At 41.4% G+C, this 15,000-nt stretch overlaps 1 protein-coding gene across 1 annotated transcript in view; it reads left to right on the plus strand.

Annotated features, from left to right (window-relative positions):
• The window catches only part of THADA (THADA armadillo repeat containing), a 3,943,996-nt gene that overhangs the window by 651,859 nt on the left and 3,277,137 nt on the right, over positions 1 to 15,000 (plus strand). The window contains exon 20 of the mRNA XM_044073699.1: positions 4,940 to 5,086. Within this exon, the coding sequence (XP_043929634.1) occupies positions 4,940 to 5,086 (147 nt within the window). The remainder of the gene's footprint in view (positions 1 to 4,939; positions 5,087 to 15,000) is intronic.

Genomic DNA, 15,000 nt, shown 5'->3' on the forward strand with positions numbered 1-15,000 from the left:
ATCCCACCCCCACCCCCCAGTAAGGAAATCTCTGTAAAAAACTTCTCCAAAGCCAACTTCATGCTCAAGTTAGAAGTGACAAACTTCATACACCCATGAAGATGGGAACTGAAAGTTCGACTGCTGAATTATACACTAAGGCACTGTATAAGCACATCCACTCGTGCTTGAATCATGCCATCCCCAATAGAACCAAGATGCTCTACTCCAAAAAAAGGAAGCCAATCTGGTGGTCCCCTGCCATAAACAAACTTTACAACAAAAGGAAGAAACTTTTGCAGAAAAGAGGAAAATCCCAGGATGCAAAAAACTCCCTTACCAGCCTCAGTAAGAAGCTGAGATCCCTCATAAAATCCTCCAAAGCTAGTTACGAAAATAAAATTGTCAAAGATTCCAACGACAACCACAAGGCATTCTATAGCTATGTCAAGAATCTAAATGGCAATGCTCAGATCTGCTCTGAACTACAACAGAATGGGATTAAATCTACTGATCCCAAGGATATTGCCAATATCCTGGCAGATCGATTCAGTGCAAACTTCACCCCCTAAGGGGCCCATCTCAATACCGAAAAATTGCCAAATTCTGATAATAACGGCCACACAGGTAAAAACGCACTCTCCAAATCTAGGAGTACAGCATCCATGGGATCAGACGACATCCCAGGCTGTGTACTACATGAACTGCAAAATGAACTGGCACCTCACCTAAGTGTCATATTTAATCATATCCTCATCTCAGGCTTCGTGCCCACCGAGTGGCTCACAGCTACAATTATCCCACTCCACAAGGGGGGATCCACCTTGGATCCCTGGAACTACCACCCCATCAGTCTCATGAGCCTGATCTGCAAGGCCATGGGACATATTATCATGTAACTTATAAACAAAGACATTAGCAACCTTCAAACACTGGAACCCACACAGTTTGGGTTCGTGAAGGGCAGATCTTGTCTCCTGAACCTGATTGACTTCTTCGAATCAGTCTCCAGAGCCGTGGACAAGGGTAAGGTGGTCCACACAGCCTATCTGGACCTCACCAAGGCCTTCAACACCATCCCCCACTCTGGAATCATAGATAAACTTACTAAGCTGTGCATTAATCCTTACATCACTCAGTGGGTTGCCAACTGGCTTACTGACAGAACTGACACTGTAAAAGTAGCCGCCTCCAAATCCAGCTCCAGACAAGTGGAGTACCTCAGGGTTCAGTCCAGGGATCGCTCTTGTTTGGCATCTACTTCTCTAAAGTACAGGTCAACACTAAGGGACTCTGGCTAACAAATTTCGCAGATGACTTCAAGCTGAGAGCCATTATTCAATCCCCAAATGATGTGGCTATTCTACGAAAGGGCCTTACAGAAGCCTATGCTTGGTGCCAGAGCCATGTACTCAAGCACAATGCCAATAAATGTATAGTTACCTCCTTTGGGGAAAAAAACATGTACCCAAAAAAAAAAAAAAAAAAAAAGAACTTTTTTGACCAAATGTACAAATAAGTTTTGGAAGGAAGAAATGGTAGATTTGCCCCCATACTAGGGAAACAAGAGGTGGTTAACTTGGAGAGAAATCAGGAAGAACAAAATAAAAATAAAAACATGAATGACAATTACAGTTCAGGTATGGTGATCACCTACGATGGTGAGGCTGGATTAGTCAGAAAGATAGTAGATAGAGAATGGAAAAATTTTGCAAAAATATCAGACTTGGAGCACATTTTTGAAAATGATTTAAAATATACATACAGGAGGGGAAACAACATTAAAGGTTTGTTAGAGAGGGGCACTTATGGATGTACTCTAGAAAGAGGTATGAGGAACAAAAAAGGTGTGTTTAAATGTGGGAGCTGCAATTATTGCTCCCACTTGTTGACAGGTGGCGTTTTGTTCTTAAAAGCAAGAAACAGGAAGATCACTTTAAACACATTTGTGCACTGTAACACATAGGCAATTGTCTATGTGGCCTTATGCAAAACCTGTGACTCATTTTATGTGGGTAAAAGCGAGATAAAGCTTAAACAAAGATTGTATGGACATCTCTATGACATAAGGACGAAGCAAGAGAATAATGCCCTGTATAGACACACTTGTGTGTGTAAGGATGCAGTATTTTGTCTTTTTGTTCTTGAGTTGGTACCCATTGACCCTAGAGGCGGACTGTGGGAAACTAGAGTGGAATATAGGGAACTCTACTGGCAAGTAACATTGGAAGCTTGTAGACACCCAGGTCTAAATGACATTATTTCACTCACCCCAGTTTTAAAACTCAGATCTGCCAAACTATAGAACTAGAATCACCTATACAGGATGTAAATAAATTTTACATGCATTTATTAAGGTATGTTTTTAAAGGATTTTATGAACTGCAATAAATTACTATTTATGGGAGACAAAATACATTTGGAGAACGTTTTTATAATTGACCACTAGAGGGGGTTGTGACCTTTTAGAAGTAAACACTTTTATGGTATCCATGTTATTTATTTATTTTATACGTGTTTTAAACTATTAAATTAAAGGTTTTAATCATACTATATAAATTAAACATCAAGTGGCACAATGACTGTATATAATTTGTGATTTTTCAGGACTGTTTTAGTCTGTTAGACGTATTTTAAATGTTTTAAATGTATTAAGTACACATTAATGGTGTACATTATTTTCCTTGTTTTTTACTGGTTGTGAATTAATTGCTGAGTGAATAAAGATGGTGACATAGAGAGGGAATTTTATCTGAAGAAGTTGCACGAAAACGTTAAATTGATCTTGTCAGCGTTAATCTTGGATGTCAGTTAGTGTGTTCATTAAAACTGTTGAGTGCTGCAACCGGTTTGGATCCTTTTTTTTTTTTTTTTTTTTTTTTTTTTTTTTGTTTTCTGCAAGCACTTTCCACTCTTCGAAAAAACATGTACCCATGAATTACCACATAGGTGGCAGTATACTAAAAAAGTGTGATGAAAGTGTGATAAGAGACTTAGGGACACAGGTGCACAGTGGTCTCACCTTCGATAACCACATCGCCACAACAGTCAGGAAATCCTTCTTTGTGGCACACCTCATCACTAAGGGCTTTTCATCCAGAAAAAAAGGAGGTCATTGTCCCACTGTACTCAACCCTCATTAGACCCATTATAGAATACATTGCCCCGTTTGGTATGCACCTCTCAAGACATCTGCAACAACTGGAAAGGCCGCAGAAATACCTCACTAAAAGAATCACAGGCGTAAAGCAGATGCCCTATGCTGACCATCTAAAGCAACTCCACCTATACTCTGTCGCATATCGTCTACTCAGAGGCGATCTTTGCTTAACATACAAGGCCATGTCAAACCCAGAGCTGTTGGACATGCTACACTTAAAGAAATCCCAATCCTTCACAGACACACACTCCAGGGATCTAAACCTTGTCATCACAATGAGCAAAACATGCTGGAGGGATATGACCCAGAGACTTCCTAGACTCTGGAATAGACTGCCCATACATGTCAAGCAGAGTGCCTCTTTGGCCCTCTTCAAAAGGAACCTTGATGATTGGATGGGAGATAGGAAATTCACCCCAGGGATCATGTCAGTCGCCCTGCTAGACAGGGGTCCAGAGAAGAAATAGCCAGGGAATTGTTATGGCTCGGATTGTATAGGCCTAGGGCCGATAGCCTAGTACCAACCTATGAACCTATGAAAACTAGACATGCTCAACCTCCCTGCAATGTCATCAAGCACCAGGGATGCTAGTCATATCTATGTTGCCTGGGCTGTGATCAGTGCTTCAGTTCTGTACACCTCTGGCATTGCTAGCCCTTCCTTTTCTGTTGCATTATATTTGGTGTTGAGCCAGAGTGTAGCTGTCAACTGTCCAGATTTTTGCTTCATATTTTCAGTCTGTTCTTCATAAAATTTGCAGTATTCTGGCAAATCACTGAGGATTGAAGTCACTAAATGATTGCATACATTTGAGTTTCATACTTCATATCCTTCAGAAAATGCATGCTAATGCAAAACCTATTATTCTAGCAACTTTCTAAGTTTGTAAGAGCAGTAGTTTAAATTTGTCCCTATTTTGGGCCTTTGTTGCGTCATTATTTCAGACTTTGTCCAGATTTCTTCTTCTATGAAATTGAGAGTTATGCGACAGAATATGTCTCTGCATTTTAAGTGGCAATTCTGGAATACTTAGCTTTACACTGTACTTTTCCCCTATAGAATTACTTTAAAGTATGGACGCATGCACCTTGTTTGCTTTTGAATATTTTTATGTGATTTACTTGGGTCATTAGGCCTTTGAGTTAGGATGCAAAAACATTTTTTGTTAAGTTAATTCTGTACTTAAATGCATTTTAAAAACAAAAAAAGGCACAGATGACAACACGCATTTTGTACTTTACTGCTGGCTTCTTGCTGATGGTCATGGCAGTGGAGGTAACCTTATGCCCTTCCTAGGGATCTCTGCTTTCTAAATCTGACCAGCAGTTTATCAGTCTGTGGTTAATCTTCAATCATTTTGTGAATGTTGTGCAGTCATAATCCTCCTAGTCACACAGTTGCAGTTTTGCTGAGTACCCTCCCACAACTGTAGTTATTTCAGTTAATTAGCTTATTGCTTAAAGGGTGTCAGTGAAGTTTAACCTTGTGTTTGAGATGAAGAATGCATCCTCAAAATGTTATCTTTTTAGTATTTTCAGTCATTTTTTTCAGAATGTCTGAAACTTGATACCTGAGTTTCTTGTTTGCAAGTCCTCGTCTTTTTGTAATTTGATATTTCATGCAAATGTGTCTTCAGTACACTGGCACTGACATATGCTGTGTTTTTTATCTGTGGAATGTACTTTTTGTCATAATATCAGCTAGATTTGCATTAACACGTAGGACATAATTCATGGTTGCTCTGCTTAGTGTTATATTTGATTTTAATGATCTGAAGTGGGTCCTTTTAATATATGCAGGGGATGCAGCGTATTTGCAGAAGATTTTAAATGAGGTGCAGCCGCGAGATACAAATGATTATTTTACCCATACTCGCCTGTTGACAGAGGATCAGGATGGTCAGACTGTAGCCCTGCCATCGGATGAGCAGTGTGTGGACATGAAAGGTAATCATTTATATATAAAACTAAAGCCTGCATAACATACGGCCACTAATGTGAACTGCCATTTAAAATATTAATAAACTATAGAATTCCATCTAATAATAATCAGTAAAACCAGGCAGAATAACCCTAAGCCAGTTTATTATAAACTGTGACATACATGTTCATTCAAAAGAAGACAGGAATCTTTTTGAAAGCCAATGTGAAAACTCTTCATAAAAGCCGAACTAGAATATTCATCAACATTTTAGTTAACCCTGCTAGTTACTTGCCATTTATAAGACTCCATAATACTTGTATTTATTGCTTTAGACTACATACTCCTTGTTCTTAATTTTTGCTTTAAATGCCACATTTCTTTTAATCGTAGATGTGTGTGTGTGTGTGTGTGTGTGTGTGTGTGTGTGTGTGTGTGTGTGTGTGTGTGTGTGGGTGTGTGGGTGTGTATATATATATATATATATATATGTATATATAGGTTTACTGTTGAAATTCCGAATCAACTTTGGTCGACCAATAACAAAGGTCGACCCAAAATGCTGAATACGAAATTTTAAATTGTAACCCAAAGCGAAAAATGAATACATTGACCACCATGGTACGATGTATTCGACATAGTGAGAGGTGACACCCTCACTTCCTGCTGTGCACATTAACATATCGTTGAACTCTACAGTCAATGATACGTTACTTCTATTTTGCAAGGGGGGCTATGCCCCTGTCCCCCCCATGCCCCCTGTACATTAAATATACCAACTCCAAGATCGCAGTACAGTGTGGAAATGGGCTAATTCTCTGTTCCTCACTGAGGTGCGTCCTCCCTGCACAATATTGAACCAAAATGATCGCACTACACTACCTGTTTGCTGTTGTGTAAGTTGATTGATTTTGGGTCAACATTCTGCCTACGGGAAACTGCCTTTCGACCATGTGCTGGTCGACAAAGGCAGTTTCAATGTTGTCATAGTAAACCGTGTGTGTGTGTGTGTGTGTGTGTGTGTGTGTATGTATGTGTGTATGTGTGTATATATATATATATATATATATATATATAGATATATAGATATAGATATAGATATATATATATATATATATATATAGATATATATATATATATATATGTAGAGAGAAAGAGAGAGATAGATACAAGTGGCGTCCCACAAGGCTCAGTCCTGGGACCTCTCTTGTTTGGTATATATTTCTCGGAGGGACAGGCCAACACGGAAGGACTGTGGCTGTCCAAGTTCGCAGATGACTGCAAACTGGGCACCATAATCGACTCTCCAGCCGACACAAGCATCCTCCAAAAGGGCCTCATAGAAACAGACAACTGGTGCCAGAGCCATGGCCTCAAGCTAAACGCCAAAAAGTGTACAGTCATCCCCTTTGGCAAAATCAAAGTGCCCACAAATTACCACATAGGTGGTAATCCATTAAGTACAGAAGAAGTAATTAGGGACCTGGGGACCCAAGTTGATAGCAATCTCTCATTTGACAACCACGTGGCCAAAATGGGTAGAAAACATTTTATATAGCCCACCTAATCATAAAGGGATTCACATCTAGATCAGGGGAGGTCATCATGCCTCTTTACTCATCCCTCATCAGGCCCATAATTGAGTACAATGCCCCTTTTGGTATGTACCTTACCAGACACCTGCAGCAACTGGAAAGACCCCAAAAGTACCTCACCAAGAGGATCAAAGGGCTCAAACAGATGCCATATGCTGCCCGGTTAAAGAAACTCCAGCTCTACTCAGTGGTATACCGCCTGCTCAGAGGCGATCTGTGCCTGACATATAAAGCCATGTCCAACCCGGAATTAATGGACAATGCTGCACCTCAGAAAATCCAAATCCCATCGAGCTACGTGCTCGAGAGACTTGAACCTCAGCACTGAAATAAATAGGACATGCTGGAGGGACAGATTCATAACCCAGAGGCTCCCTTCGCTCTGGAATAAAATCCCAGTCCAGGTTAGGCAGAGTCCCTCATTGACTCTCTTCAAGAGGAATCTTGATGAGTGGATGGGAGATCGTAGGTTTACCCCGGGTATCACTTCTGTGTCACTGTTAGACAGAGGCACAGTATACTTACCTCGAAAAAGGGCATAGCAAAATTAATTTAAAATGGGTGGCGAAAGCCAAACACACTTTGGCTAGGCTTATAAATGCCCTAGGGCAGATAGCCTAGTATGAACCTATGAACCCATATATAGATATATATATAGCAATGAGTCTCGCTTGCCATTCTTTTTCCTTAAGTAATAATGTACTAGCAAGATGTCCTGTATTTACAATTTCTCTATGTTCTTAGGCAAGTATAGGCTAGCTGCTCTTGTGGGCCATTTTAAGCCTAGGCAGTTTCTCTTTTTGTGTTCTAATTAACCAATGCTATTTGACTTGTATCATGAGTTGTAGTGCTGAAGATTTAATGACACTTCTTTTTCTCAAAAAAGATGGATACACATAGGTATTGAGTCTCACTTTCCTGAAGAATGTATTAACTGCCTAACTGGTGGTATAGCAGAATAAAACCCTGGCTATGGCCAAGCAAACTGAGTTTGATTAGCAGCTGAGGTGCTGAACTGGAGAAGCAGGGAGGGTGTGTGGGTTTGCCAATCTCTGAAGGGGGGGGTAGGGTGGCAACACTCACCCACAGGTTGAACCCTGGTGGAGACTGGGGACTGTGTGAGAGAGAGAGAGAGAATGTTGCCAACCAGGAGGACACTTTTTTTTGGCTGAGTTGCTCACGGAAGAGTAAAGGACATTCAGCAAGCCCATTAAATGCCACCCCTTTGGGTGCTGCAAGTATGCATTGGAGGAGTAGGGCTTAAAACAAAAAATCTCCCTTGACAGCAGTGTGTTGCTGCCCAGGAAGTCTTAGTTTTTTCACCAGCCCTGAACATTTGTTGAAGTTAGTCCATCCTGGAAAGGTAGTTCAACAGATATGGTGGACAAAGAGATGCATTTGGTACAACTGATGGTCAGCTGGTTGGAGCAAAACAAACATTCATTCTATAAATCTTCTCTGTTTGCACTTTTTAACATGACTTTGAAATGGTAAAAATTAAATTCATGACAGTTTTTCTCCATTATCCTCCATTATAGTTATAGTTGTGCTAGCTCTCATTTCCATGATGTTTTCCTTGTTTCTGACTGTAAAAACCCTGATAGTCTTGCCAACTTGAAAGGTTAAGCAGATGTCCTTCCATTTCACTGTTGCAGTATTCTTAACATGAGGGATCCCCTGACAAGGGCAGCCTGATGTCTAACCAGAGTACCAAAGCCTTTAAGCTGTTAAGCATATGCTGTATGTCACACATATGCTCCCTGCACTAGGTGTAGGTCATAAAGGTAACATCCAAATGTATCATCCTCAAAACTTCTGTGCCTCTAGTCCGAATGCCATCTTTGATTATTGGTCTGATCATTCGAGTCGTTTGCTGGTTTACCTTGCCTTTTTCAGATAATTGCCCTGTTGGGGTTTTTTGCTTATCCTTTTTTACTGCTTTTATGTTGTTGTGGGTTTCATGTCATCCAGAAAGGGTAAATGGCAGTGTGGGAAACGCATTCCCCATAAAGACAGTCACAAGCAGTGCTTGTTTTGTTTAGGTACTTCTTATTACTATACGTCTTGTACAATTTGTCAGGCTATTGTTCCAAAGACCTTACATAGTCATCTTTCATCCCTAGCCATCTGTCTTGAAAACTAGCATCTGAAGCTTTTAGCGAAATATGCTATGAAAGATACTTCTGGTCTAAGGGTCAGCTGTCTTCAAAGAAGGCCAAAAAAGTCAGGTCAGATTCTTCAGCTGTGTTGCTTTCACCATTTCTCTTGAGACTGGTGAAAGCTAGGAGGATCACTGGGTTCTTGTGCTGGATTACTCATTTGCAACCAGTTTGGAGGCCGGCATGGATCCAGCTTCTTGCATGTCCTCAGAGGCCTTGCAGATGTCCACTTCAGACATTCAGGGGGAACCATGGCTGATTATTACCGAATGGCATAGAAGGGTTCCTCAGATACTGGTGAGGGAGGAAGTCCCAACTACAGTAACTGAGTGTAGGCTGGCATCTGAGCCTTCTACGTTTCATAAGGTGGATGTCCCTTTCAAAAAGAAGCAAAAGACAAAACATATCTTTCCCTGCTGCTAAGGAACCTCAAAGGGAATGGCAGTTTTCCACAGGGCTTGTTCAGTGCTCTTATGACTTTGAAGCTTCCTCAGGTAGTTTCTGTCCCAGCACCCCCTTGATTGTCATTCCCCCTCAAGAGAACTAATGAACAGGATTTCTCTGAGGAAGAGGAGCATTATGATGAGGAATCCCTGGCCTGTTCTACTGAGATTCCTTCCCCTTTGGATTATAGCTGTGAGGAAGAGGAGTCTGCTAGTCCTGAATCTCCTTTTGAGGAGATTTCCTTTTGGGATACTGTTTCCAGGATGATGGATTTTTTTAAATGGGATTGTTCCCAGGTGTCTGAAGTTCAGAGAAGTTATTATGAGTTCCTTCAAATGGAGTCTCCTAGACCCTCTGCTGTTCCTACTGTTTTGGCTGCTTTATTGGATGCCTTTTCTTCTGCATCTCAGTGCCCTGACTCACAGTCCCCTGCTCCTAAAAAAACTGATCATTTTTATAAAGTGCCTGATGACCTGAAATTCCTTCATAAGTGTCCATCTGCTGACCCTTCAGTGGTCTCAGTGGCATCCATCAATCCTTCTAAATTAATTGCCTTCCACCATTCTTAATCCTTCTGATGGAAAGGCTGGGTAAAAAGGTTTATACTTCAGCTACCCTAGCCTTTCTGGTTGTTAATTATCAAACTCGTATGACCAGATATACTTTGGCTGTTATTTCTCAGACTTATCAGTTTGTTTCTGACCTTTCTGATTCTGAGGAAAAGACTTCTGCCTTGTCCCTATTTGGGTCTTCTTCTCAGGTAGCTCGCCACTCCATTAAATGTGATTATGATACAGCAGATGCTTTTTCTAGGGCTGCTGCTTCAGGATCTGTTTTGAAGAGATATTCCTGGCTGTGGCTTCAACCTGTGCCTGATGATATTAAGGCAAAGTTCATGGATGCTCCTCTGGACAACAAATGTTTGTTCAGCACTGGTGCTGCTGCTGATGATGATTTGTTCAAGTCCCTGCAGGAAAAAGGCAAGGAGTTATAGGACCTGAAACAGTTTTATTTCCTCTGTGCCAAAGTGTCAGAGGAGCTATTCTAATAAACCATCTTTTGTTAGAAGGCAGTCCTGTCCTCCTCCTAAAGCTAAGAAGGGGTGGTAGGAGGGTTCCCCCAGCTAAGTCTACTCAGACCCCTCTTGCTCAGAAGCCTTCCTTTCCTGATACACCAGGTGCTATCTGACTGCTTGGTTCTTCACAGCCACTTTCACACCATATTTCTCTGTCTTTGCCTGTTTGGATAAGCATAACCTAAGATTCCTGGGTTCTTTCCCTCATTAGCCAAGGGCATTTAATGGTTTGGAAATCTCTTCACCCTTTCATGGGCATTCCATAGCCACCTCAAGAACAGTTAAACTCCTTTCCAGATGTGCTTCGGTGTCTTTTGACTCCGGGAACTGTTCAAAAGGTTCCAGCTGCTCAAAGGGGGGAGGGGATTATTTCCAGAATGTTTGGTTCTCCAGGAGAGAGGGCACTTGGAGATCCATTATGGACCTTTCTTACCTGAATACTTTTATGAAAGTTCCTTCTTGTTAAATGTTATCCCTTTGTACTTTTTTCCCTTTGCTGCTTCCACGGGCTTTTCTGGTTTCTCTTGATCTTGAGAATGCTTACCTCCATATCCCTATTCATCCCATTTTCATGAAGTATTTACTTTTCTCTGTTGCTTCCTGACATTTTCACTTCTCTGCTTTGCCCTTTGGCCTCTGTACTGCCACAGGGTATTCACCACATGCCTAGCTCCTGTGATTGCTTTTTGGAGGCTCAATGACATTCAGGTCTTTCCTTATTTATACAACCTGCTTATTCAAGCCTCCTATCCAGAGGTTGTTTTACAGCACCTTCAGTTTGCCATTGCTGTGTTGCAAAGCCTGAGGTTCATTGTAAATTTTCAAAAGTCCTTCCTGTCCCCATCACATGGTTATGTTTTTTTGTGTTGCATGATCCAGGCTGTTCCTATGCTAGCATCCCTGCCTCCTCCCAAGGCTTTGACTCTGATCTCCTTTTTCTCACTCCTTTCTTACTCTGCCTTTAATTTCAGACAGGGAATTTCTGAGGGCTCTGAGATTCATGGCATCCGCCACCCTTATGCTTCCCTTTGCCAAATTGCATGTGATATCTAAAGTCAATTTAACTTCAACATTCTCATTGTCTAGCATTTCCAATATCTCTTCTTCCATCTCTGAAGATGGAATTTCAGTGGTGGATTCACCAACAAACTTTGAATCCAGGGCTCCCCTTTCAACCCCCACTTCTCTCTGAGGAGCTGTTCACAGATGCCTCAGACAAGATTTGGGGAACTTCCTTCGGAAACCAAAAGGCACAAGGCCTCTGGTCTCATCAGCAGCAGAAGGAGCACATCAGTAGCAAGGAGATGAGAGCTCTTCTGTTGGCTTTAACTGGTTTCCATCCTCTGTTTTCTCCAGAACCCCTGAAGATCTTCACAGACAACATCACAATGATGTGGAACATCAACAAACACGGGGGGGGGGTTGGGCTAGGTCCTGTTTCTTAGCAGATTGGCACTTCAGGTTTGGGAACTAGATATTCATTACCAAGTGACGCTTAAGGCAGTGTACATTCCTTCAAGTCAGAAGTTTGTGGTAGACTCCCTGTGCAGGTCCAGAACACAATTTCACAATTGGACGCTTCACAGGGATCTGGTTCTGGACAATCTCCACCAGTGGGGTATTCCTCAAGTAGATCTCTTTGCCTCTCCTCTGAAGAGGCAGCTTCCTCAGTTTTGTGCCAGGAGTCCATGTCCTCTGGCCTGGAAGGTGGATGCGCTATCTTTTTTATGGAAGGGGATGCTTCTTTATGGCTTCCCTCCCCTTCATCTCATTCCAAAAGTCCTGTGCAAGATAAAACGGGATGCTCCCAAAATCTTGCTAGTGACTCAGTTTTGGCCCAGACAGCATTGCTTCCCTCTCCTTCTGCATTTAGCCAAGGGCATTCATCACAAGTTTCCTCACAGGGTGGATCTCCTCACACAAGACAAGGGATCTCTCATCTATCCCCCACCTGTCCAGTCTTCAACTGACACTGTGGGTGATAGGATCTTGATTCCTGACAGGTACCTTTTTTTTCTGAGGATGTGCTTCAAATCCTGCAGGAGGCCATAAAACCCATTACTAGGAAATCCTATTTGTCCAAATAGAAGAGGTTTTCTGTTTGGTGTCTTTCTTGTAACCTGGACCCACGTACTGTGGATGTTCCTTTGCTCCTCTCTTATTTGTGTGTATTGCTCAATGCTGGGTTGGCATATTCTTTTATTAAAGCCCACCTGTCTGCTATTTCTGCTTGTCTGCCTTTAGCTCCTCCTTTGTTCTCTAGCTTTGAGGCCAAACAATTTCTTAAAGGTGTCCTTCATATTAGACCTCTCCGGAAGCCTGTCTTTACTTCCTGGGATCTTAATTTTGTTTTGGAGAAATTGACTCAGGCTCCCTTTGAGCCTGCAGATTCAGCTTCCTTACAGCATTGTTCTTGGAAGACTGTTCTTTTGTTAGCCCTTACTTCTGCCAGATGGGTGTCTGAGTTTCAAGCCCTTATGGCTGTTCCTCCTTTTTTAGTTTTCATTAGGACAGAGTGCCCTTTGTACTAATCTTACTTTTATGCCTAAGATGGTGAATGAGTTGTCTCTTAATCAGTCTATTTATTCATTTGCCCACTTTTTTCCCTTCTCCACAATCTCCTAGTGAGAAGGTGTTGCACACGTTGGATGTGCATAGACAACTCAGATTTTATTTATGGTTGTGGCTTCCTCTGGTGCTTTTTTCAAAGGTTTGGATGCTAATTCTATCCTTGAGGCAGCATCGGGACTTCTGTGCATACCTTTACCAAGTGCTACAAGTTGAATGTCATTTTCAGGGCTAGAGCTGGTTTTGCTAGGGCTGTTCTTCATGGGTTCCTAGAAGGCTTTGCTTCTGAGCTTTTGCAGTCTCCCTCATGTTAAGAATACTGCAACAGTGAAATGGAAGCACATAGTACAGGTGTGCAAAATCTTACCATAACAGTACATGTCCTTCTCTTCACTGTTGCAGTATTCATTCTCTCCCTCCTCCCCCCTGGCCTTTTGTCCCTCTGGATGTGTATGTCACCCTCTGGTATCCTATGGATGGCTTTCCTCCTTGAGCTCTCAGTTCTGAGGATGATAAATCCGGACATCACCTTTATGCCCTACGTCCGGTGTGGGGAGCATGTGTGTGACAAATAGTATCCTTAACCTAAAGACTTTGGTATACTGGCCAGATGTCGGGCCACCCTTTGCAGGAGATCCCTCATGTTAAGAATACTGCAATAGTCAAGAAAATGACATCTACTGTTATGGTAAGAGTTTACACAACTGTACTTTCCTTCATCTAGCTCTGTAAGTCACACTTTATCACATTTGGCATATTTTTTGTTTATACTTCAGATTTACAAATGTGCATGTTTCTTCTGAGTTCTGAGGGCATTCAAATATGCCAGTTGTCATGCTGAATCTGTCATTTGAATACTTCTTCCAAGTTACATATTAGATTCCAATGTCAATATTTGCCAGTTTTATCTAAAATTTGACTAGGTACTTTAACAACAGCAGAATATGATGAAATGTACCACAGTCTATCATACATTACTTTAAGAGCCTGGACAGTGTTTATGCACTGTCACTAATGTAGCTTCACCTGTCACGTTATATAAATGTGCAACAGACTATACGTATCTGCTTGCAGCAGCATAAACTCTTTTCTGTCTTGGGGGTCCAGTATGCATCAGTATTGGATGAAGTAGATGACAGATCTACTTACTTTGCAAAGGAAGGCTTGTATATCTTGATTCTTGGCTTTAGTCTGCCAGCTAAAATTCCTGCTACCACCATATTACCGTATTTAGAAGGAGAATGACTGCTGAACATTCCAACATAATTGATAAAACTTCAATTTACTCAAATTCTGACTATATTAAGGGAGCCCTTCTCAGTGCCTGAAGTCTAAATAACAGACTGCCTGATGTTAAAGTTCACCTGTGACTTGAATACTTTTATAGCTGTGCTATAACTGAGACTTATTTTCACTTTAAAGACAGTAGTCTCTGTCTGTCTGTATCTAGATGTAATTCTTGTTGTACATTCAAGCCGGAGTGAAATATCAGGTGCATTTCCATGTTTATCAGGGACCCTGTCACTGAAGGTTCTCAGATACCATCAAACCATCTCCCTGAACTCCAGTTTACCCTCATAGGTTCATAGGTATATACCATGCTAATGGCCCTCAGGGTCTTTATAAGCCTACCCATGCAACCCAACCCAGTTGTATCCCCTGGTAAAATGTAGGACTTAATTGTGGGGTGTATGTTTTATAGGAGGGGAATGTTAGTTTAGGAGGTTGCTAAAATGTGGGGTGTGTGTTAGGGAACAAAATAAAGGGTCAGTTTTTGCATGTTATAGGATATCTTTTCTCTCACCAGATAACCATGAGACATTTCATGTACCATTTGAGTACCCATAATGAAAAACTCTTTCTTAATGGTTAATTTCAGCTACCCCTCAGTTAGTTATTCTAAAGATGGATATACCCAAAGATTTCTGAAGTATATTAATGGTAATTCCTTAAAACAACTGGTGAACAAGCCCACCTGTGGGTGTCACATTCTACACCTCATCCTTAGAAACATAGCCCCCACCTATACCCCTCCCATAGTACCCCAACCTTCAGTTAAATCTAGTCATAATCTTGTATCCTTTTTCTTTAAAACCACT

Source organism: Protopterus annectens, chromosome 6.part0 (genome assembly GCF_019279795.1).
Source record: "Protopterus annectens isolate FY-2018-M chromosome 6.part0, PAN1.0, whole genome shotgun sequence".
Classification (NCBI taxonomy): Eukaryota; Metazoa; Chordata; order Ceratodontiformes; family Protopteridae; genus Protopterus; species Protopterus annectens.